Here is a 24065-nt window from a genome sequence, read left to right as displayed (position 1 = left end):
TTCCCATCACTTAAATTACTTCATTAACTTCCCATTACTTACCGTGATCTTTTTGTGGTCAGGAAACTCAAGGCCAAAATAGTCCCCTTCCACGAGGTTGAGGTGGTTGCAGACTGCGTCCAGCAGCACTTTCCCTGGGGCTCTTTGCTGCGAACAGAAACAACAGGAGTTACCCCCTCTGACATGGGAAGAGATGAAAACCAACCTCAGCTCCCACCACGGGAAGCCTCTTCCTTCCTGAATCCTCCAGCCCTTCTCAGCTTGCCAACCTCCATGAACGCCGACCACCGGTACCCCCAACTGCACACCTTGGAGCCCTTTCCAGGCTGTATTCCCACTTAGATGCTAATTCTCTGCCATTTTCCCCTCCCCACCCCAATTCCAGGCACCACCCCCTTTTTAAAAATACGTATACTTCTAGGGGTCCCTGGGTGGCTCAGTTGTTAAGCATCTGCCTTCAGCTCGGGTCATGATCCCGGGGTCCTGGAATCGAGCCCCGCATCGGGCTCCCTGCTCCGCCGGAAGCCTGCTTCTCCCTCTCCCACTCCCCCTGCTTGTGTTCCCTCTCTCGCTGTGTCTCTCTCTGTCAAATAAATAAATCTTTAAAACAAATAATAAAATAAATAAAATAAAATTATTAAAAAAATATGTATACTTCTAGAGCAGTTTTAGATTTACAGAAAATGGAAGACAAAGCACAGAGAATTCCCACATACCTCTTTTTACCACATACACAGTATCCGGTTTCCCTTATTATTAATCTTGCACCAACGCATTTGTCACCACTTCTGAGCCAACACGGACACATTATCATCACCCCGAGCCCACACTTTACAGCAGGGTTCACTCTGCATTCTACAGCTCTAGACGTCCTGACAAATGTATAGTATCACGTATTCACCATCACAGGGTCACAGAGGATAATTTCACCACCCTCAGCCCCCACCCCACGCCCCCCCCCCCCCACTCCTGGCTACCACTGGTCTTTTTGCTGTCTCCACTGCCTCTTCCAGAATGGCGTATAGTTGGAATCACATGGCATGTAGCCTTTTCAGATTGGCTTCTTTTGCTCAACGGTATGCATTTAGGTCCCTGGATGTCTTTTCATGGCTTCACAGTTCATTTCTTTTTATTGCTGAATAATATTCCCTTGTATGAATGTACCACAGTTTATTTATCCACTCACCTGCTGAAAGACATCTTGGTTACCTACCACCCAAGTGTCGGCGATTAAGAATAAAGCTGCTATAAATATTTGTGTGTAGGTTTTGTGGGGACATTAAGTTTTCAACTCACGATTCCGTGCCCTTTTTGTGGCAGTGGACCCTAACCCTGTTCCTTGTCCCTCCCTCTGCAAGTAAAGCAGAATTTATGATTTCTTCCCTAGGTTCTCCCAGAACTTTGTGCAAACTCACCTCCACACCTCACCCACACTGAAGGTAAAGGCTGCATTTTATTAATCTCTGTATCTATGGTGCCTTGAAGACCAACCAATTTGGAGGTGAATGAACAAATGAATAAAACATACTCATTCCACAGTATTCTATAAAGTTAAGTATACATGAGCCTGTCTCCCCACTTAAACTCTGGGCTCCTTACTCACCTTTATATTCTTATCGTCCAGCAAAGCAGCTGGTACTCAATGAAATGCCCACAGCAATCAATACTCTACATGCATTTTCTATATACTGAATCTGCAAGGGAAAAGGGAACAGGAGAGAAAGACTCCCAATTTCTACCCTCACCACTAAGAATCATATATATGCCTTGGTTTCTCTTCACTGCCTGATGGATTCTTAATGACCCACTAATAAAATGGACCCAAGTCCACCACACAGATCAAACACTGGAAGAAAAATGTTTCAAAACATGGTCATCTCCAGTTACTGCTTTTATACTTTCACCTTTCCTCTGAGAAGAGCAAAGCATTACAGGAACCAATTAGTAACCCCGGGGACTAACGGACGGTAAGCTAGAGCCTGACAAGTTTAATGATGGGCATTTCCATTAGCCTGGCCCAGCATGACCTGAGGAGCCATCAAAGATGCTTCCGTGTCCAGTCATTGAGCATTTTTTTTAAACAGATGCCACTTTATACTCCCATATTCCTCATCACTGAAATCCAGAAGATATTCATAGCTCTCTGAAGGCGTACAATATTCTCCACGGGTAATCCCAACCTCACCAGGCTCTTTCATGAAGTGCCTGGTTCAAAGGTCACTGGTAGAATCATCTCATGTGAGCTGATGGCAGGACTAATGAGAAAAACAGGAACGTCTAATAAAGAAGGAAAAGATTTCATTCCCATTCTCTAAGAGAAATCATCCCACCTTTACTTCCCATGGTGGATTTACTCTGACAGTCTGCAACATCATTTCTCAACACTTCTCTCCAATGGATTTTTTGGAACTTCACACTCAAAGTAATTTTGTTCAAATTCCCATCACAGTATATTTAGAATTTAAATTTAAAAAACACACACAAAAAAACCAAAACAAAATCACATCACAGAATGTAAAACGGATGGTGGTATTGGTGAATGTCCTTAATGCCACTGAACTGCACACTTCATGGCTAAACTGGTCAATTTATGTTATATATATTTTATCACAATGAAAAATGCAGAAGAAAAAAAAAAAACAAGAAAAAGTAAGTGGAGGTGGGGTTCACATCTATAAACAGCCAGAGAGGGTGATGCACAATAGAATCTGTTTCTACCTTTTTACGAGTCAGAAAGTGAGTTCTTCTTAGAACATTAGAGCTTAGAAAATAGCTCAAGGAAGATTGGCTGTGAAGGCCTGACCACATGGGGAGAGTGAGCGAACACCCATGTGGGCGCACTCAACATCTGCTAAGATTTCTCTGGGCAAAGAGGTCTTTTATGTGTTTGGCAGGAAATGAACGTTGTTAGAGTAACCGCAAATTTTGCATTTGGGGCAGGCTTTGCACTAGGAGCCAGGAACGGGGTTCAAAAAGCTATAAATCCACCAGCACTTTTGCTAAAACAAATCTAGAAATAAGATGATGAAGTGTGAATGGGGGAAGGGGGTATATCCAACAGCTTGGATAAAGTTAGCGGGCACAAAGCAGAGACCCCAAGGAATTCTGACCTGTAGAAGTCTCTTCTCAAAGGAGGGGCTTACTTTAAGATACACACACATTTCTATTTAATGCTGCACAAGCTACCGTACATGAGGGGAAACCAAGAAATTTACACATCATTTGAAAACCTGCACGCTAGTTAATATGAATTTAATATGAAATATTAAATATGAAATTTAATATGAAAATGAAAGGATCTTATGACAAATGAGTTTTTTAATTATCACCAAGTGTTATATTGAGGCTGAGGAAACAGACCTCTAAGACTCCCACAGCCTCTAAGAAACAAACTCCATGGCAGTCAACCTAAAACACAGCATTACGCTCCAATCTTGGACCAGAGTAGAATTATTAAGGTAAAATTTATTCATACATGAAAGGCTGGGGTACCTGGGTGGCTCAGTGAGCTAAGCGACCAGACTCCTGATTTCAGCTCATGTCATGATCTCAGGGTCGTGGGATCGAGCCCCGAGTGGGTCTCCATGCTGAGTGTGGAGCCTGCTTGAGATTCTCTCTCTCCATCTCCCTCTGACCCTCCCCCTGCTCGCACATCCTCCCTCCCCCCACCTCAAATAAAGAAAATCTTTTTTAAAATGGAGAAAAAAAAAACGGTCAGTCTGGCCAACCCCACACTCAGCCAGTCTTGATGAAAATTAATTCTAGAAATGTGTGCCTTACAGATATGACACCAAATAGTAATTATATGTTTTATTCTGGAGAACAAATCAGCAAATAGTGAAACTACATAATCACATTTTTATCACTTTTTTCTTATTGGCTACTTTTAATTATGCTCCAAAAGGCATCTGAATTTTAGCCTCACACACAAGTAAGTTGGCTAATTTCAAATTGGGTGTCCCACTTGATTTTCCCCATTTTGAATTGGCTGTTCATGGAATCCTATAAAATTACCTTTTAGGAGGAGGTTTGCATTTTGGGGAATGTCGGGCCACTAAACACCGAATAACAAATAGTATAAACATTCAAATTTGGATTTAAGCTCTTAAAAATTGTAAATCAGGAGCACCTGGGTGGCTCAGTCGGTTAAGCGTCTGCCTTCGGCTCAGGTCATGATCCCGGGTCCTGGGATCGAGCCCCGCATCGGGCTCCCTGCTCGGCGGGAAGCCTGCTTCTCCCTCTGCTTGCTGCTCCCCCTGCTTGTGCTCTCCTGCTCTCTCTCAAATAAATAAAATCTTTTTAAAAAAATTGTGACATCAAAGTTGCTTTAGTTTATTGTACCTTTAAAAATCTATATGCCTTCAGGTTTTTTCTATTGCATAAAGTTTTATGCGGGAGTATTTTTTTTTTCCTCCTCCAAAAGAATAAAGGCAATTCTTTCTGCAGTGGGGGGTCGTCTCCTCCCTTCCCTACCTTCCCTACTTCCTCAAGCGTCTAAACAAACGATTTCCCCTACTTGATACAAGCTAAGGTTCTAACCTTTCAAAAGCAATCTCATACACAGGTTTGCCCAGGTTTAAAAAATTTGCATCTGCTGAGGTTTCAGAAAGCCCTTTCTGGAAGTGTTGTTTTCTCTCCCGCCCGCCCCCGGCCCCCCTTCCTGGTTTAGGATTAACGTAACCATGACAACCAGGGCATGCTCTTATCCAGCAGAGAATGACGTCGCTCAAAGGCCTTGGTCCGCTTTTTCTCACCTTTAATACCTCTTAGAATATTATTCAAAGTTCTATAACCCACTAACCCTCAAGCCTTATCTTAGGGCATTAGAATCCTGTAGATTTCCTCATGGCCCTTTGCTACTTTTATGACCAGGTGGGTGGATGTAACTCTGCAGGCTTGAGGACCCTATAGACAGCAAGCAAGTAGCCATCTGCAGGAACCGGGCTTACCTGCTGCAGAAACAGAAATCAATACCGCTAAGTAACCCAGCTAAACCAGATTATGCTAAGTACTCTGTTAGAGAGAAAGAGAACTCTCTGGGGTCTCTTCCTCTAAGAACACTAATCCTACTCAGGGTTTTGCCCTTATAGTTTCATTTGGCCTTCATTACTTTCTTACTCCAAATATAGCCACAATGGAAGTTTGGGCTTCCATACATGAATGGAGGGTATGGGAGCACAATTCAGTCCACAGGACATGGGGGTCACGACAGGACTGGAGATACTATCATCTATCTCCCAAGCTCAGTGTAAAAATTCAAACTATGATTGCAAAGTGGTTAGCAAAGGCCCTGGTAAAGAACAAGTTTTCTATTACTGCTGCTTCTACTGTGAAGGGACAAATGTCAATTTCTAGCACGGATGGCGGGGGAATGAGCGGACATTGAGGAGGAGGCATGCTTCTTCAATGTCACGGGACAGGAAACCTGGCTACCCCATCAGCGCACTGCGGGATGATGTCGCCAAGGGCAGAGGCCACCCCAAGCCCCACTGGGGGTGATTCAGTGCAGCACTTCTGGTTTTGGTGCCCGCCAATCACCTTAACAAGCTCCAAGTGCTGATCCTGGGCGAATGGGATGAGGCCTGAGAATCGGCATTTCTAACAGGTTCCTAGGGAGGCTGCTACTGGTACAAAGACCATGCTTTGAGTAGCAAGGTGCCAGTCACATCGATCAGTTGCTACTTTTTTTTTTTACTTGAGAGAGAGAGAGTGAGTGAGCAGGACTGGCAGAGGGAGAAGGAGAACAGACTCCCCGCTGAGCAGGGAGCCTGATGTGGGGCTCGATCCCAGGACTCTGGGATCCTGACCTGAGCCGAAGGAAGACTCTTAACCAACTGAGCCACCCAGATGCCCCTAATCAGTTGCTATTGAATGACACGTGGATCCTCAACACGCAGGGCTAGCTGGCTGGCTCGCTCGCTCTCTGATTTCTATTTGAGGCTAACATCAAGCTAGAAGCTTGATGGTAGCCAAAAAAAAAAAAAGAGCCAAACCAAAAGATTTGTTTAAGTCCTAACTCCCAGTACCTGTGAATGTGACTTTATTTGGAAACAGGGTCCTCGAGATGTAGTCAGGTTAAGATGAGGTCATTCGCGTTGGGCCTAACCCAGTATGAATGGTTCCTTATAAGAAGACGGTGTAAAGACAGAGACACTGGGAGAAGGCCATGTGAGGACAGAGGCAGAGACTAGAGGGATGTGACTATTAACCAGGGAACACCAAAGATGAAAAGCCCCCCACTAGAAGGTGGAAGAAGCAAAGAAGGATTCTACTCAGTCTTGGAGGAAGCATGGCTCTGAGGACACCTTGATTGGGGACTTGGGGGCTCCAGAACTGTGACAGATTAAATTTGTTGTTTTAACCCCCCAGTTTGTGGTCCTTTGTTACAGCAGCTCTAGCAAACTCATACGCATCTCTTAGCCTCATGTGGGGCAGAGACAACGCAGTCACATCCCAAACTGTCCCTTTCGAAGAAATGAGATTACAAGGAAATAATAAACCAATAAGCGGATTTGGAGTAACAAAAACTCTGGCCTTCAAAATTCCTCTAACTTGATCATCAAACACACTCAGCAAGTAGCAGACTAATTACGGAAGGTAATTAATCCTTCCCGCTGTTAAAAGGTATTCCTACAGCTGTTGATCTAGACGTGAAAGGCGTTCTAGAACTGAAATCCTTTTTAGGAAATATTCTCTCTCTTGAGTGCCTTCCAACTGTGAGGTCAGAGGGGTGGGAACCAGGCTCAGATGCGCACAACTCACACACATTCCCAACACCCCAGAGGTTCAGGGCTACCCCTTCTTAGCCCCTCTGTGCACAGTCAGGAGCTGCCGATGAAGCAAAAGTTCAAGGAGAGCACAATCTGAGAAATTCCACAGGAACCCACCTAACGGCCCGTAAATGCATGTTTTTCTTAGAAAATTTAGCACAAGGCCACTGCCAGAGCTTAATATAAACGATGAAAAGAATGTCAGTCTGTGGCCAAATATGGCCAACTCAATACATGCATCTCCACTACACCCAGAAACCCCACTTAAAAAAAGAACAGTAGAGAATGAAAAAAGGAAGAAGAGGAATAAATTCACAGAAAACCAAGAAAATGAGACAAGAGACAGCAGGTGAGAGATTCCCCCCAAATTCTAGAAGACGACAGACGAGAATGCTGAAATCTTATCAATAGATCAGAGGGGAGAGAGTCAGAGGTAAGGAAGTGGCCACATTATGCAGAACCACCCCCCCCCCAACAAAAGGTCAGAAATGGGAGACACCAGCCACTTCTGATAATGCAGACTAGAGGAAAACACTTGTTAAAACACTGTAATTTGAATCCCCATATAGCTAGGAGTTCATAACTTAAAAAAGAAAAAAAACAGAAAACAAAAAAACTAAACAAACCTAGAGGGTTATAATAAAGAATATTTGTATAGCAACTAAGAGCTCTTAACAATAAAAAAAAGAAAACCCAGCAGCACAGAAATAAAAATTTTACTGGAAGAGATTAAAGATACAGGTGAAAACTCCTAGAAACAAAACATCCCGACAAAGAGATGGCATTGAGACAGGCGTGCGGGGCATTTATGGGCTCAGCTCAAGAGTTCCAATGTCTGACCAACGCGACTTCTGGACAGACCCAAGAGCAAAGGATATGATGCAAGCACAATGCAAGGAAATTCTCCAGAATCAAAGGGTCTAACCTCCTAGGTTGCAAAGGGCCCGAGACTATCTCACAGAACGAATGAACACAATCCATTTCAAGGCAAGTATCTGGGTCATTTTGGAACCCAAAGAAGAAAAATAAAATTCTTCTAGGAGGGAAGCAAAGGCTGGTGAACCACAATCAGGGCACGGGACTTCCTGACAGCACACAAGAAGCCAGAACAGAGTCCCTACCATTTTCTCCTCCAGGACATCAATAATAATGGCTGGTGGCTTGCTGGAGTCAATAAAGACGCTGGAGGCCAGATGCAACAGCCCCGGGACTCACCCTGGGGATGGAGAGACCACTTCCGCTGCTTACCTGCACCTCTGCTAATAAGCTACCTGCCCTGGGGCACTCCAGGCTGGAGGTCACGGACTTGCCAAGATCACGCTCTCATCGCTGCGGAGCTGGGATTCAAACCCAGTTAAGACAATCTGCTCCTAATCGTTGAGTCCCAAAGTCTCTCCATTTTCCCTCTTGTCCCTTTCAAGACCTACACTTGCAATTTTGGTGATTCAAATTGTCCTGGAGAAAACTTGCCAATAAAACCAAGGAAAGAGGCTGACGCTTTGCAAGAGCTCTAACCAGAGGCACCAAAGCGCGTGAGTAGGCCACATAGTATGACACAGTTAGGATGACCATAGTAAGCCCCTGCAAGCTAGGGGGAGTGGCACATAAGCCAACCCATCTTCCACTGCAAAGGCAGGACTCCTCAGGTAACACAGAAATGAGAACTGAAATGTGGGAGATGTTTCTCATGCTGTTTTTCCAGCCCCTGGGTGACACAGAGAGGCAGTATAATGTCATTACTAGGAATACAAACTCTGGGGGTGGGGTGAGGAGGGGCACCTGGGTGGTTCAGTTGCTTAAGCGGCTGGCTCTTGGTTTCGGCTCAGGTCGTGTATGAGATTAAGCCCCATGTTGGGCTCCATGCTCAAGGTAGTCTGCTTGAGATTCTCTGCCTCTCCCCCTGCCCGCTCTTCTCTTTAAAATAACAAGTTTTTAAGAATACAAACTCTGAAGACATCTGCCTTCTTGCAAATCCCGTATCTCCACTCCATGGCAGTGTGACCTTGGGCACGTTACTCTTTGGGCCTCGCTTACCTCTTCTGTAAAATGGGCATAATCTCCAAACCACTTCATAGGGTTGTGGTGAGGAATACATGATTTACTCTACCCGAACCTCTTAGGACGGTATCCAGGACTCAGTAAACTCCACGGGGTAGTAAGTATGATGGGGACGGGGGAGGAAGCCAAGGACTCAAAAGCGCACCAGGAAAAGTGATGGTGGCCTCATCAGCAGACACTAATCACCATGGCTGTGAGATCCCAACCAGAGCAAGAAGCGCAACTACAGCTTTAACACCAGAGCCTGGAAGCCGGGACAAGGCTTTCATTCTGGGTGAATGTGGCTAAATGTTTAGGCCTGCCCATCTACGTGTCTACAAACGCGGCGATTCTTCCTCCCGCCGTGGCTCCAAGGGTGGCCACACCGTCTGCGGGGACACTGCCCTCCTTGTTCCCCGCCACACTGAGCCCCAGTGATCCGAACACTCATTAAACACACTTCAGATTGGATTTCAGAGCCCCGACTCCAGGCCAAAAAGAGAATGGGTGCTTTCAGCTCCTAGGCTGTCATTTGGCTACATTATAACCACAGCATCATTAGTACTGAAGTCACTCCACTTCCTTGGCTCTGAGACCTCACGTGCGCATGCGCGGCGGAGGCTGGCCATGGCTCCCCTTGCAAATCGGCAACGCGAAGAGCAGAGCAAGAAAAATGCGGATGGAGAATTCGGCCGTTCCTAGAGCTGGGTTTCTCGGCTCTTGACCCTGAGCAATTCATCGTCTTTTTATCACTTTCAGAAGTGGATGAAGAAAAAATTCCAAAATTCATCGAAGTGAGACAATCTGGACTTTTTAAAAAAATATCCATTAGTCAGGGAATAAAGTATCACACAAATAATGAATCAGGCAAGTAAAGCCCAGATCACGACTGCTCCAGGAAAAAGCATTAGATCCTTCCCAGCAAAAGAAAAATATTTCATTTTCTTTATGTCTATTTTAGTTTGGTGTTTCTCTCCTTGGGCTCGGTGATCTAATTAAGCCTCAAAACTTAATACAGCGCACAGAGCCTGAACTTTATGAAAACACACCCGATATCATGCACTCAGCCTCCAAAATTATTATTCCAAAGTAAGATGGAAAGTAAATATTTTATTGAATTTAGCTTAATATTCTAACAGAAGAGTGAACACCGTGTAAAACAAAGCACCAAATTAACACGAGTCCCCTGCAGGCAGATTTCTTCTACCATGTTTTTTTAAACACAGCTTTCCCCCCAAGAACCAATCTCCAAGGTTCTTGGACAACCTCCAGGAACATTAAATGAACAAAAAATTATTTTAAATGTTTACACTTTTTTTTTAAAGTGTTTTATTTATTTATTCATGAGAGTCAGAGAGAGAGAGGCAGAGGGAGAAGCAGGCTCCCCACCTAGCAGGGAGCCTGATGCGGGACTCGATCCCAGGACCCTGGGATCATGACCTGAGCCGAAGGCAGACGCTTAACCATCTGAGCCACCCAGGCGCCCCTACTTACAGACACTTTCAACAGAAAACATTTTTAATGTTTTTCAGTTAGTAGGGAGAATGGAGACATTATCGCATCCTGAAAAAGGACTTTTAAATTATTTCTTATGCATTAAAAATACGTAAACCAAGGTGTCAAAAACACAGTTTTCAGGTCAATTTAAGATTTCTCAGCTCTGGAGTCCCCAGAAAACCTCTCAAATAAATACTATTTACTTTTCATTCTTTTTCAAGTACATTTCAAGTTTAATATCCTATTAAGCACATAAGCAGTTGGGGTGCAAGTGGGTCTGAGCTCCAGGTTTGCATGTCTGCAAGGAGGTCAGAGTCTTAATCTGAGTTAGTACAGCTGACCCTTGAATAACTTGGGTTTGAACTTCATGAGTCCACTTACACGTAGATTTTTTTCAATACAGTACCGTACTGTAAATGTGTTTTCTTAGTAACTTTCCCCCTCTAGCTTACTTTATTGTAAGAATAGAGTAAAATGCACATAACATATATAGTATGTGTCTATCAACTGTTTATGTTATTATCTGTAAGTCTTCTGGTCAACAGGAGGCTAGCAGTTAAGTTTTGGGCAAGTCAGAAGTTATACACAGATTTTCAACTCTACAGAGGACTGGCACCCTTCCCACATTGTTCAAGGGTCAACTGTACTTCTCCTCCTTTGAAAAACTGGAAAGCTCAGATTAGTATAAGCACAGAGGCTCCAGACTTAGGGCAAAGAAACATACAAATATATAACAAAGGTAACAGAAGGTATCCAACAGAGACCAAAGGTAGTCACAGAGAGTGGAATGGTGTTTCCCAGGGGCTGGGGGTGGAATAGGGATGGGGAGTTACTGTTTCAGGGGTAGAGTGTTCAGTTTGGGAAGGTGGAAGAGAGTTCTGGGGATGAATGGTGGTGATGGTTGCACAACAACGTGAATGTACTTAATGCCGCTGAACTGTACACTTCAAAATGCTTAACATGGTAAAATTTGTTAGGTGTAGTTTATAATGGGAAAATATCCAAAAGTACTGGTCATCTACTATAGGGACTGGCAAATGGGGGGGGGGGGGGGAGTCAAGGACTATGAAGAGTAGTTTCATTATAAACAAAGTACACATTATAATTATAAAGAAAGATAGACACCAAACTTGTGCATTTCCAATGGATGAGGCTATTACTACTAGGTATAAAAATGTGTGAGATTACATTTGGGAGGAGCACAGAATATGGGGGGGGGGGCACACTGGACAGAGGTTCCAGAATCATTAGGATAGGACTTCGATGCCTGGCTTGTCATTTACCAGCTATGTGGCCCAGGCAAGTTACATGGCCTGCCTGGGCATTCATTTTCCCATCTGAATAATGGAACAACAATACCCCCCAAGGAGGCACGTCTGAGAATTCAATGAGGTAAACACATAAAATGTCAGGCACTGATGCCAGCACTTAACAAGAGGCTTCATTTGTAGTTGAAGGCTTTTCCAAGTTTTGCCACCTTTTGATAGTTATGAAAACTCCTTTGGGTAGTTTTAAGGCTTACTACACATTAACTACTGTAAAATAAAACATATACTTTTGATTATATGCCAGACCATAATCTTCTGAGGAGGGGTTGAGGAATGAGATAATGGGAATAAGGGGCAGGGGGGACAAGTCTGTATGATCCACAAACTAGAAAACCCTAAAAAGCAAGCAAGTTCTGTGTGTCCGCTGTGGATGATGGGCCCTTCCTGCCACCAACTTGCTAGAGTAAGACAAAGTCTAAGCACATAGACTCTAGGCTCAGGAGAAAGCTCATTAAGTGAGTATACAGCAGCGGTAGAGAGAGCATATCCCAAAATACGGATGGTCCACTAGGAAGACTGAAAGAGTGTGAATTAAAGAGTTTTCCTTTAAGTTATCAGACAACAAGCTCCTTGGGTGTTAAAAAACCAGTGCAGGCAGACAAGATCATTCTGCATGGTGTACATCAGATTCTTTTAAGTTCTTACAAACCTAGTAGAAAGAAATGATCCTCAAGTCAGGAGCTATTTCTAGGAGCTAATTCCAGGATAGCAATGATTTTGAGGTTCACCTGGAAAATCAGGTTCACCTGGAAACTTGAAACCATCCACATCCTCTAACCTGCACAACCATTCTGATTCATGTACACACTCCCAGTCCTTCATGACACTCAGGACTTGGAAACCACAACTTAACCTTCTATGACATTCTTTTCAAATTCACCTGTGTCAATACCTTGATGAAATTTTTTTTTCAGCTTCCTTGTATTTCTTTGCTGCATTTGACCTCTGTACTTACGATTACCATTTGACTTACTACATAAATAGTTCCCGAATAGTTTCTCAGGTCAGTTCTATCAGAAAGATCCATCTTCTACTAAATCATTTGTATCATTCCCGCTCAGAACTCAGAGTCAGGGTCTTGACACTGGAAAACAAGGCCCCAGGGGATCTGCTCCTCCCCCGTCATCTGTCTGAAGCCACATCCAAGTGTCCTCCCTCCTGCTCAATCCAGTCTAGCCACACAGGCCTGTCTGTGGTTCTCAGCCTATCAGGTACATACCCACCTCAGGGCCTTTGCACTGGTTGCTCCCTCTGCCTGAAACACCCTCTCCTCAAAAATCTACATGGGTAAATCCCTCACCTCTTTCAAATCTCTGCACCAATGTCATCTCTCAATAGGGCTCACCCAAACCACCCTACTTAACTGTCATTTGCCCCCCATGCCTCCTTACCTCTTTTTCTGCTTCTCATTTTTCACTTTATCACTCTCCAGCATCCGAAACGGCATTTCTTTATAATGTTTCTTATACCTGATGGTCCTGCTCTACTAGCACACAGACTCTAGGAGCACAGGGATGTTTGTCTGTTTTGTTCATTAGATCAGCATGATACATAGTAAGTGTCTGTCAAGATTTGCTGAATGGTAAGTGGATGAAATCCTTTCAAAATCATTATTTCTCACAGAGAGACCCTAACAGCACAATCTTTTAATAAAAATAACCATACGCTGGGGGCTAAATTCTAAAGCCAGTTTGAGAATATATTTTTATTTCAAGATACTGTTGCTCAAAGTAAGTACAGAGCAAAAGTAAAGAGAACTGACATCTTCCAAATGCTGTAAAGGGAAACCACTCTGGAAGGGCTACTTGCAGGGAGAATGCTAAAAGGGAAATAATAAAGGATGGCTTTCTGTCGACGAGGGAGCACTCAGTCTGGGCTACTGGGCACAAAAGCGCTACTCACATGACTGTTACAACACACGGACAGAAACACCTACAGGAAGACCAGAGTGACGTGGTGGAAACCATCACATCACCAGTACTAACTGGCCAGGTGGCCTCTCTGCCTTATCCCTCACCTGGCTTTGATGAGGAAACTAGGTACGGGAAATGAAAGGAGGGGTTGTGGTTTTTCAAATCTTGTTCAGAGAACACACCATTCTGTGGGCTCTTATTACGGATGCAGTGCTCAGAATATCCAAACCTTCTGTTCCCTTTTGAGCTGGTTCACTAGTTTACTTTTATGTGATAATTTCAAAATAGGGTAAAGAGAATGTCTTGGATACAGGCCATTCTGTTGTTAATTCATATGGATTTTCAGTCTGGGGTTCACTTCAAGCCCTATACAAAACCTTATTTTCAAGTAGACCATCCCAGCAATCAGCACGTTTAGGGATATTTCATTTTTATGCAGTGTTAGCACTGCTCAAAGTGGCAGGAAAAAGGAAAGCAAATCTAAGACATGCACTAAAGAGCATGAGTGTAGAGTACATCTTTGAAATAAAATCCTGCCCATGAACACAGGCAGCCTACAGTGTCCCAATACCAGCCTCGAGAGCAAAGCCGCATTTGCAGACAGAAGTTTCTGAAAAGGCAAAAGCATGCAGTAACAACGGCCTTTCCCAACAATCCTCTATGACGTCATAGCACTCAGAACGTTCGTCCGCAGCGGCTACGTAAGCAAGGACGCACACAACGGAAAAGAGCGTGTTCCCCTTGATCCAGACTTTGGGTTATTCACAGTGACCGTATTCTGTCAATAGTGTGCGCTCATGAAATGCACTCTGTCCCAATTTATAAGCAATTACATCAGTGCTACAAACAAATTACAATACTGGAGGGCAATAAGCACATGTTTGAAACAGATCCCGTCACCTGTTGAAAATTAAGTATACCCTGATGGCAGAAATAGTGTTTACAGGTTTACCCAGGAACTGGAGAGTCAAGACTCAGTTCCTGGAGGAGAGATGCAGGAAAAAGATCTAGTTCGTAAAGTTTATATCGGCTTTTCACTGTCTAATTTCTTCATCATGCATGATGCCTTTACCATGCTTTCAACAGCGCTGCCACCAAGGCAAAAGAAATGCTCACCAGAGCCCCACAACCAGCAACTCTCTTTTACAAAACCACTGTGAAAGTTACAAATTGTTCTGTCCTCCTTAATGGCAAATTGCACTGAAGCAGGAGAGAAGACTCGGGAATACACAAGCTCACCAAAGAAAGGCGGGAGCAAATTAATAGCGACGGGAAGTAGAATGGTGGGGTTGCAGCGGGGGCGGGGCGGTGGGGTTACTGAATGGGCATGGAGTTTCACATCTGCAGGATGAAAAAGCTCTGGAGGTCTGTTTTACAACCACGTGAATATACTTACCATCACTGAACTGCAGACTTAAAAACAGGGGAGATGCTAAATTTTGTGTATTTTTAACCACCATTTAAAAGAAAAAGCAAGCAAGGAGGACTAAAACTCTAGGTCTGAGCCTGCGAGCAAGAATGTTACCTTGATGATACCATAGGCCAAGCTGGTTTTATTAATTCCACAGAACAGAAATACATAGCAGAAACAAAGCACAACAGACCGGCAACACACATGCACACGAATGTTCTTTTGCATGGGCTTCATTCATTACGGAGTCAGCGGTGACTTTAGGTTTGGTTTTCATTCATTTTTTCAAAGCAGTCACCTACTAATGGATGGCCCAATGGAAAAATTTCCAAAGCATTCATTCTATCATTAGCAGCTCCTTTTAAACTCCGTGCGCCTGCGAGCGAGGCAGGCGAACCTATCAAGGGTGGCCAGATAAGCAGGCTGTTTTCTCTGCTGAAATGCCCCGTGGCTGTTTCAGGGCATCAGGAAAACAGTCCACCTTTCCAAGCCTGCTGGTTTCAGGGTTGGTTTGTTGGCTTTTTGACATGAAGCATAACTCTAACCCACGAGCTGCCTTTTGCCAACTCATCCACAACAAATTCTTTCTGTATGACAGTTCTATCAAGACCACACTGGAAAAGCTACAAATGTTAAGATAAATATTCTTGAGACGTCCTCTGAGTAGGTGGTTCCAGAGGGGGGCCTCTCTGGTTTGTCCTCGCCTTTTGACACACATGTGTAATTCTGAATTAAGGAACTGATCTAGAGTTCATAGGTGCAAGATGAATTAGCAAGATAGGCAGGACCTAGCATTTGCCCTGCATTTCAGTATGTAACCCTCCACCCAGAAGTCAGCAGCAGTTCACCAGTGAAGAAGCTGGAAGCGTGCTGATAAGATTGCTTACTTTCCCAAGGACCAGCCCAGCCTAAATGGAATCAGCAAGCCGAGGAGGCAGGCGAGAGCCTCTATTTTCAGGGATGAAGCACAGAGACCCAGGTACCAGGAAGAGCAAATCAGAGAGAGCCAGTAACAGAGGTCCACAGTTTTATTAATCAAACTGGTAGGAAGTTGAGTGAAAAGATGGATCCGGCGATGTTGTCAACTAATTATATATTCCTAGAAGTACCGTTTTTCAGTACTCATGGGAAGGCAGTTGCTGAAACAAAGAAACCATTTCTTCCATTCAAGCATCACATGTATAAACTCAGTACCACTGGTACAATCGACTAAGTGTCTGTGTCCTCCCACAAGACACACGCTGGAACCTCACCCCCAAGGTGACGATGCGGTTTGGAGGCGGGGCCTTTGGGAGGTGATGAGGTCACGATGGTGGAGCTCTCATGAATGGATGAGTGCCCTTGTAAGAGATATTCCCAGAGCTGTCTTGTTCCCCTGTTATGTGGGGACCAAGCAAGACAGCCATTGATGAATCAGCACTGGGCTCTCACCAGACGCTGGATCTGCTGGCACATTCATCTTACCTCCCAGCCTCCAGAACTGTCAGAGAGAAATTTCTGTTGTTTATGGGCCACCCCGTTTATGGTATTCTGTTACAGCATCTCCAACTGACTTACATTTCTGGTGACTATACTAAAGCAAATCTTACATCAGATAGGAGAAAAATGGGAGGGGAACTTTACCCACGTTATCTGGAAGCCAACCATCCATGAAGAGTACATCTGCTATTGTCTTTCTGCAGAGAGCTAAATGTTGCCATAGGGAGGGATTCACGAAAAGAGGGATGCCCCGATTTAGCAGGCAGGAGAAAGAGGGACAGCAAAGAAAATTTAACATTAGAAAAAGTTAATTACATCTAGTCCTTCACATCCTGTGCGTGGCACAAGGAGAGCGAATCTGGGAACACTCAAACGACAAGCACCATGGATGCAACGAACTCCAAGATCAAGAGTAGCCAGTGCTGTGGTTGATCATGGAGAGAAGCTCTCTTGGTTCGGTCTGTAGAAACAGGACTGGGCTCGGGCCCAAAAGACTAAGCAACTGCAGAAAGTTACAAGAAAAGGAGAGTTCTAGCTTTGAGAGGGAATGGACATTCTAAAATAAAAATACTCAACAGCGTAACTGTTTGTCTTGGAAAGAAATGAGCTGCCACCTCCAACAGGGTTTAAATATAAGTGGGATAATTGAGAAGATGCCGGCTTTGGGGAGAAGGTTGCCTTTCCTGCCTCGAGGGGCTTTCTTCTCCCCACATCCCACACGTTAGTGCTTCTCCTGCTTTACCTTCTAGTTCTTTTCTTACTTCCTGGGTAGACCCATGGTTAGATCTTTTTAAAAAGAAAATTAACAGTTCTACAACACAAGGCAGGATGTTCTGTATCTAGAGAAGCCCTCAGGTGCCATCAAATACTGAGATACCGTGATCCAGCGGGGAAATGGAAAACCCCTTGAAACAACATGGTACAAGTAACTTAGAAGGAATAAAACAGACCCAGAAACTAAAGACCTGCATGTGTGGATTTCTAGGTACATGGCCACAAATTATATGCACAACACAATTTACAGGTGCCCTAAGTGATCTGTATCTTGCATAAAGATTTATTTTGCATAAAGATGTATCTGGTTTCCTACCACCACCGTTACAAGCTGTCCATCCAGGGAGAACACAGTGCTGGTTCTTCACCCAGCTTCCAGGACCCGGATCTTTCCACACCTTCTTCCACACACAATCTCCCCTCCCCCAAATAAAACAATGTTACCATCACTATTTAAAGGATACCTGGAGAAGTCTGCCACTTTATGGGGGAAGAAGGGGAGGGGAGGGGAGAGGAGAGGAGGGGAGGGGAGGGGAGAAGAAAAAGAAAAGAAAGAGAAAGAAAAGAAAAGAAATAAAAAGAAGATTCTACAACAGGTTAAGTCCATTTAAATTCTTCAAGTGACAGAATTGAAAACACACAGAAGACCTCTGAACAAAAAGTCTAAAGATTAGTATGATTAGTCACAGAAGGAGTGAAGGATGGGGAGACCCCCAGTTTGGGATTTGTCATAAACTGGATCCAATTTTGGCCCAGAGGGAAAGGAAAGGAAACTATCAAATGAATTGTTTTAATGAAAAGAATAAATGTCTTCTCTTTCCCAATTGCAGAATAATGTAGTGCGATTAATCAGAGTCATTTTTACCAACACCGAAAAATCGCTCTCAGTTTCTAGTTTGATGAACTAGCTCCTCAAGGCACTGCACACCATGTCAAGTGCCTTGGGTGCTCATAAACACCATTACTGCATCTAATGGGATATCCTGCAATTCTGTATCTCATGCTACCCTGAACCCAAGTTATGTGCCCTGCATCCAACATAACGTTACCAGCTTCCTAATAAGCAGTTTGGAAAACTGTAGGGAACTGCTAAGCTGAACATATGTAGAGGCTCAGCAATTCCATAAACATGCAACAGAAACTCACCTGAAGACATGGGACAAGCCCAAGTTAGAAACAATCCAGGGCACCTGGGTGGCTCAGTTGGTTAAGCCACTGCCTTCGGCTCAGGTCATGATCCTGGAGTCCCGGGATCGAGTCCCGCATCGGGCTCCCTGCTCAGCGGGGAGTCTGCTTCTCCCTCTGACCCTCTTCCCTCTCGTGCTATCTCTCATTCTCTCTTTCAAATAAATAAAATCTTTTAAAAAAAAAAAAGAAAAACAATCCAAATGTCCATTATCAGTAGAATGAAATCAATTCCAGCAATGAGGATGCAGACACTGTAGCCACAATAACACCACGGATGAAGGACTCAAACATAATGCCGAGTCAAAGAACTCTCAAGGACGGATATATATTTGATTCCATTGATCATGAACCCATTTGTTGTCCTCATCTCTGGTATTAAAAATCAGGACAGTAGCTATCCTCAGAGAGAAGTAATAGCTGGTGGGGGTGGGGGGGTCGCCTTCGGGGGCTGAGAATCTTCTATTACTTGATCTGGCTGATGGACACCACAGTGTATTCATTTCACGTATTCATATGTATCCATTCATATTCATTGCGACTTGGGCATGTTTTCTGTAGGAAAATTATCCTATAAAAATGTTTTTTAAAAAACTACTGTCATAACTTGATAGAAATCATTTATTTACTTTCACGACTGACCTAACTCTATGCTCCTAAACCTGACAAACATCCAAGTGCTAGATGATTAATTACTCCTCGAGCCAGGTATCGACATGAATGTGGACAGTTTCAACAGTACTCTGCCCCCACAAACTGCCTGCATGAGGCACATCTGGATGCCCACAGGCCTGCTGCCTCTGCCTGCATGTTCCCCTGAAGTAGACAGCTTTGCCTTGCTGCCCCCCTTCCTTCCCTCCAGTGTTGGGTCTGACGGCAAGGAAGAAACCCAAAGCAGCTCATGGTCTGTGGGTCTCTGCCAGAATCACTCCTAGGCAGGGGGTGGGGGGAGGGGGTGGGGGTGTGGGCAAGAAATGGGCAGGGAAGGAAATGCTCATCCTGCGCCATGTTACAGAAAACCCACCTCCTGGTAAGAGGTGCTCTGAAAAGAACCAGCCTCCAGTACTGACCTTCTACAGTATAAGCTTCTTGGCAAGCAAAAATAAAAATCATGTACTTCAAGGATTTCCAGTACAAAAAGAAACCCCGTAACACAGGAGGCTTAAGGCAGTAGGTTCATTATTCCATAATAATTTCCAACTGTGTAGCGAGCAGTCATTCATTTTTTATTTTCACACAACTTCCCTACAAGCTATTGACCCATCACGCTGGGAAATCTTCATAATTTCCCAACGGTTCACAACAAAGGATCCTGAATTGCTTTCACTGGTATCTGCCTTCATTTCTCTATCTAATTTGGCTAAGAAATTTCAATTGCCTTGGTAATATCTCAAAAAAAAAAAAGAGCGTCAGGCATTGCCAATACACAGAGCTCTGCAGTGTCCTCCCCAAGAGTGAGGAAGGCAGCCAAGAGTCCTGGGGGCCCGGGGGTCAGCAAGTCCTCACCAGACGGCAAAAGGCAGAAACAGGGCGCCCTGAGGCCCCTCAGGATGGGACTCGAGCTCCTCACGGCCCAGCGCTTTTGAGGGTCTTCCCTGGTCCAAAGGGCAAAAAGAAAGGAGTTTGGGAAGGGCTGGCCGTGAAGGTACGGGCTGTGGTAGATGCTCAGAAACACATGCCGGCTTTGGCCAACACATTTTTCACCACAGAAAATAGACCAGTGAGGGCTTCATATGTTTTTCTGATGATGGTAAAAATTTTTTTTTTCTTTTGAAGACATTAAAAAAAGAGCTCTGTACAGGCAACATATCAAAAAGACTCTTTTCCAGAAAATGTCAAATCATTCCATCAAGCTATTCACAATCAATAAGCAAATTGTGAATTTCAGCTTGGTAACAATTTGTAGACAGTTATAAATAAATGTGAATATTCTGAACACCAAGGTGACCCACTACAAAATAAATCTTTATAAGGAGCAGCAGGAACTGGACTCTCCTTGTCCCTATTGCTAAAATACACAAGCTGGATTAGATGTGGCAAGATTTCCTCGTGAAAATGGGATTTCCTTCATGAAAGACTAGGGAGGAAGTACGGGAGCAACTTGGCTTTTTTTTTTTTCTTTCCAAGCCACAAATTAAAACAAAGAAAACCAAGAGCCACCTGGAGTTGAGAAAACATCTTCAAAACTGGCGCTCCACAGAAATTCAAATTTATAAATGAAATAAGATGAAGGGTTGTTTTAACCCTGAAATCACGGACCTTAAGAGCAAATTTTCCCACTACATTGACTGTATTCATCAAGTCACACAACTTATTTATGTACAACTCTTTAGACACAGTTGTGTGATGTAGATTAGAATGTACCTTAGTTATAAAAACAAAGATGACTAAATTCTATTCTGGCTCAGAATCCAAATATTCTTTAAAATATTCTAGGAAAGGAGGGACCTTTTTGTTCCCTCTGAAGACCAAATAAACTTAACTGCAAATAGTAAGAATTTAAGGTTTTTTTGTTTTGTTCTAAGTAGCAAAATAAACTAGCCTTAATTTTTTTATTTGAAGACCTGGTTTTCTAGTTTCCTTGAGAAGTAAAAAATAACCAAAGATGTGCCAGTTAGAAAAACTTAAAAAAAAAAAAAAAGCCTTTAAAATGGAGCAATCCAGAAAGAAGAGATAAACATGTAAATCAAAACAAGGAAATAATATTTTCATGTGTTAGGAAGAAGCTAGAAAATATTTAATAGGCATAAATTCAATATATTCATTGTTGATATAATAATAATGGAAGTCTCAAATGGGAGAGGAAAAAAAAGCCTTTCTTAAATAACCACATCTTGAAAGCCAGCAGCAGACTCAGCAAGATAAAGAAAAACTCATTATGAACCAATAAATTTCTCATTACAGAGACCATTTGGACCATTTTAAATAAAATCTGGTAGCCTTTCTCATTCCACTACCTGGGCATACAGGCTTAAACATACTAATGAGAATTGCAACAACAAACCTAAAACCTTTTATGATGTAGGCAGATGGCAACTGCTCCCAAACGCCAACCCCAAATCAACCCCCTCTCAACGTGTTAAAGGAATATACCGATCATCTTGTTGATTATAAGCAACACATGCTTTCTTTCACCACAGATTACCACAAATGAAATAAACCTACCCATTTCCGGCATGCAGTTCTATGCTAACACTGACATGTGTGTGTGTTACATGTGATGTGTGGGAGTGTGTTTTCACTTGGTTGGGGCTGACTGCCTCTTGTGCAAGACGGCCACTATGATAAATAATACTTTTAAAGTGTCAATTCCGGAGTACCAGAAATTCCTCAGTTGAGCTAGGATGCTTTAGAAACCGAGGGCAGGGAAAGTTGTCCGCCCCGGGTCGCACAGCTACTAAGGGTGCATCTAAGGAAGTGCGGGTGTCCGACTCCAAAGCGTTGGCTGGGTAGGTGGAGAAGTCTCATTCCCTCCGGAAAAGAATTACATCAGACATTCTTCTAGCCCATAAGACTTCCAAAGAGTAATGCTTAAACAAGCTATGGTTTTCTTTTAATAACCACGAAGTGAAAATCTGAAGGTTATTTGAGGCAAAGAAAGTTCCTTAACTGATTTCTTAGGAGGGCCAACGATTACTCATGGCTAATTTTTCTAGTGTTCTACCTCTACCTTCCACATGAACATACCTCTTTTCCACCAAAGAATCATGATATCTTCCCCTGGAATTTCCTCTGAGTATTGCTACTCAATTTCAGACCCAACCATTTTTAAGCCTTAAGTCTGACACACAACTTAGGTTAATGCTCTGACATGTAACCCAGATTTGCTTTCATCGTCTGCACTCACGAGTTTTAAGAAGCTAACCCCCCCGGGCCAAGGGCTGACACAGGAGTGTGCATCTTGAGGACTCTAGGAAGAAATAGGATCTTGAGCTTCAAGACACAGGGGAAGCGAGCCAACAGGGGTGAAAAAGGAGGAGGAGTGAGGAGGAGTGAGGAGGAGCGGGGAGGAGCGGGAAGGAGTGGGGAGGAGGAGGGGGAGGAGGGGGAGGAGTGGGGGGAGGAGGGGGGAGGAGGAGGAGGGGGAGGAGGAGGGGGGAGGAGTGGGGGGAGGAGGGGAGGAGGGGGAGGAGTGGGGGGAGGAGGGGGAGGAGGGGGAGGAGGAGGGGGAGGAGGGGGAGGAGGAGGGGGAGGAGTGGGGGGAGGAGGGAGGAGGAGGGGGGAGGAGGGAGGAGGAAGGGGGAGGGGGAGGAGGGAGGAGGAAGGGGGAGGGGGAGGAGGGAGAGGAGGGGGAGGGTGATGAGGGAGAGGAGGGGGAGGGGAGGGGAGTAGGGGGGAGGAGGGAGAGGAATGGGGGGAGGGGGAGGAGGGGGGAGGAAGAGGAGGAGGAGGATCATCTTCTATTCGGTGAGGTCGGTGGCTTTCCAGACCAGCAGGACAGCCCGGCTTCACACAAGATGAAAGGAGCCAGTGAGAGGCCACCTTCCTCTTACATAATTCAAAGGGCTCCAAGTCCTCAGGCCACAGGCATTGAGAAGCACCTGCGGGGGGTCCCTGCACATCCCCAAATTGGAGGTGCCTCTCAGGGAGTCAACGTCAGCTCCAGCTCTGCATTCAGATTCACGGGCCTCGTACAGAGGACAAACCGTCAGCGCCCCAAAGAGCATTCGCGCTTCTGAAAACGGGCTCGGTTCTGGGAGCTCCTATCACAACCTGCGGAGTTGGTGGCCTTTCGGCAAAGGGGCCAAGAAGCACAGTGCTCGCATTTCTTCAGCAGTCACCGTTGGAGAAGTTCTGAGCACGCGGCCGCTTGAAGACCGATGCATTTACAATTCCAATGGCGACAAACCCTGAGGTTTATCTAACCATCTAAGGTGTCATGCGGACCCCAGGAGAGCACGTTGATCTGCTCATCCTTACCCGACTCAGGAAGCCGCCTCAGCATCCCTGGAGGCGCTGTGCCACCAGCTACCAGGCAAACAAGAAGTGAAAGGAGAAGAGAATCTGTTTTCTCCTCTAATTTCATTCTAATCTTCTACAGAGGATTCTAAAAATTCAGGCTCGTGTGGCTTAGGACAAACACAGGTGTGAGTCCCAAGTGGTGAGACTGGTGAGCTGACCAAAACTATCATCAAACATCTGGCATCAAGCAGCACACGTCCAGATTGTTTTGGGGGGTGGGGAGGCCCTGGCGGGAGTCCTGAGCACACCTGTGCCCATCAGAGCGCCTTTTCAGGAATCTGGAACTGAAACGGGGTGCATGACTTTGCATCGCCCCTTGTGACAGGGCTTGGGATTCCGGGCTCACATCTGAGAATGGGTGTCTGCCACCTTTGGGAAGGCCTGGAGAAGCCAGGAACGCAGGTGTGCAGGTGGAGGCAATGAGGCAGGCCCACGAGACAAAGAGTGTGTCTGACCACCCCCCCGCCCCTTCCCCGCCCGGGGTAGGTTCGGGTAAGGTCACAGTCCCCCGCTACATTCCCACCCTGGTGTCTGAGAATCCGGTTCCATTTTCCGTTTATGTCATCTTAATAGGGCCCTTTCGTGTATAACCTAAGCCATCCAAACGCAGTTCAGAAATAAACTTAACTGTTTTTCCCAACATATTTCAAGAAAAGGAGATCTTTGCTTTTCTTCAGTGAATACAGGTATCCACATATCAAAAATAAAG

At 44.6% G+C, this 24065-nt stretch overlaps 1 protein-coding gene across 1 annotated transcript in view; it reads right to left on the bottom strand.

Moving 5' to 3' along the window:
• Window positions 1–24065, bottom strand: part of FARP1 (FERM, ARH/RhoGEF and pleckstrin domain protein 1) — a 210288-nt gene that overhangs the window by 91802 nt on the left and 94421 nt on the right. Inside the window, exon 2 of the mRNA XM_028112034.2 lies at window positions 43–147. Within this exon, the coding sequence (XP_027967835.1) occupies window positions 43–147 (105 nt within the window). The remainder of the gene's footprint in view (window positions 1–42; window positions 148–24065) is intronic.

Source organism: Eumetopias jubatus, unplaced genomic scaffold (assembly GCF_037043125.1).
Source record: "Eumetopias jubatus isolate StellerSeaLion01/CBP00866 unplaced genomic scaffold, mEumJub1_p1.0 scaffold_3, whole genome shotgun sequence".
NCBI classification, from domain to species: Eukaryota; Metazoa; Chordata; class Mammalia; order Carnivora; family Otariidae; genus Eumetopias; species Eumetopias jubatus.
This window is presented reverse-complemented; position numbering and strand designations above follow the sequence as displayed.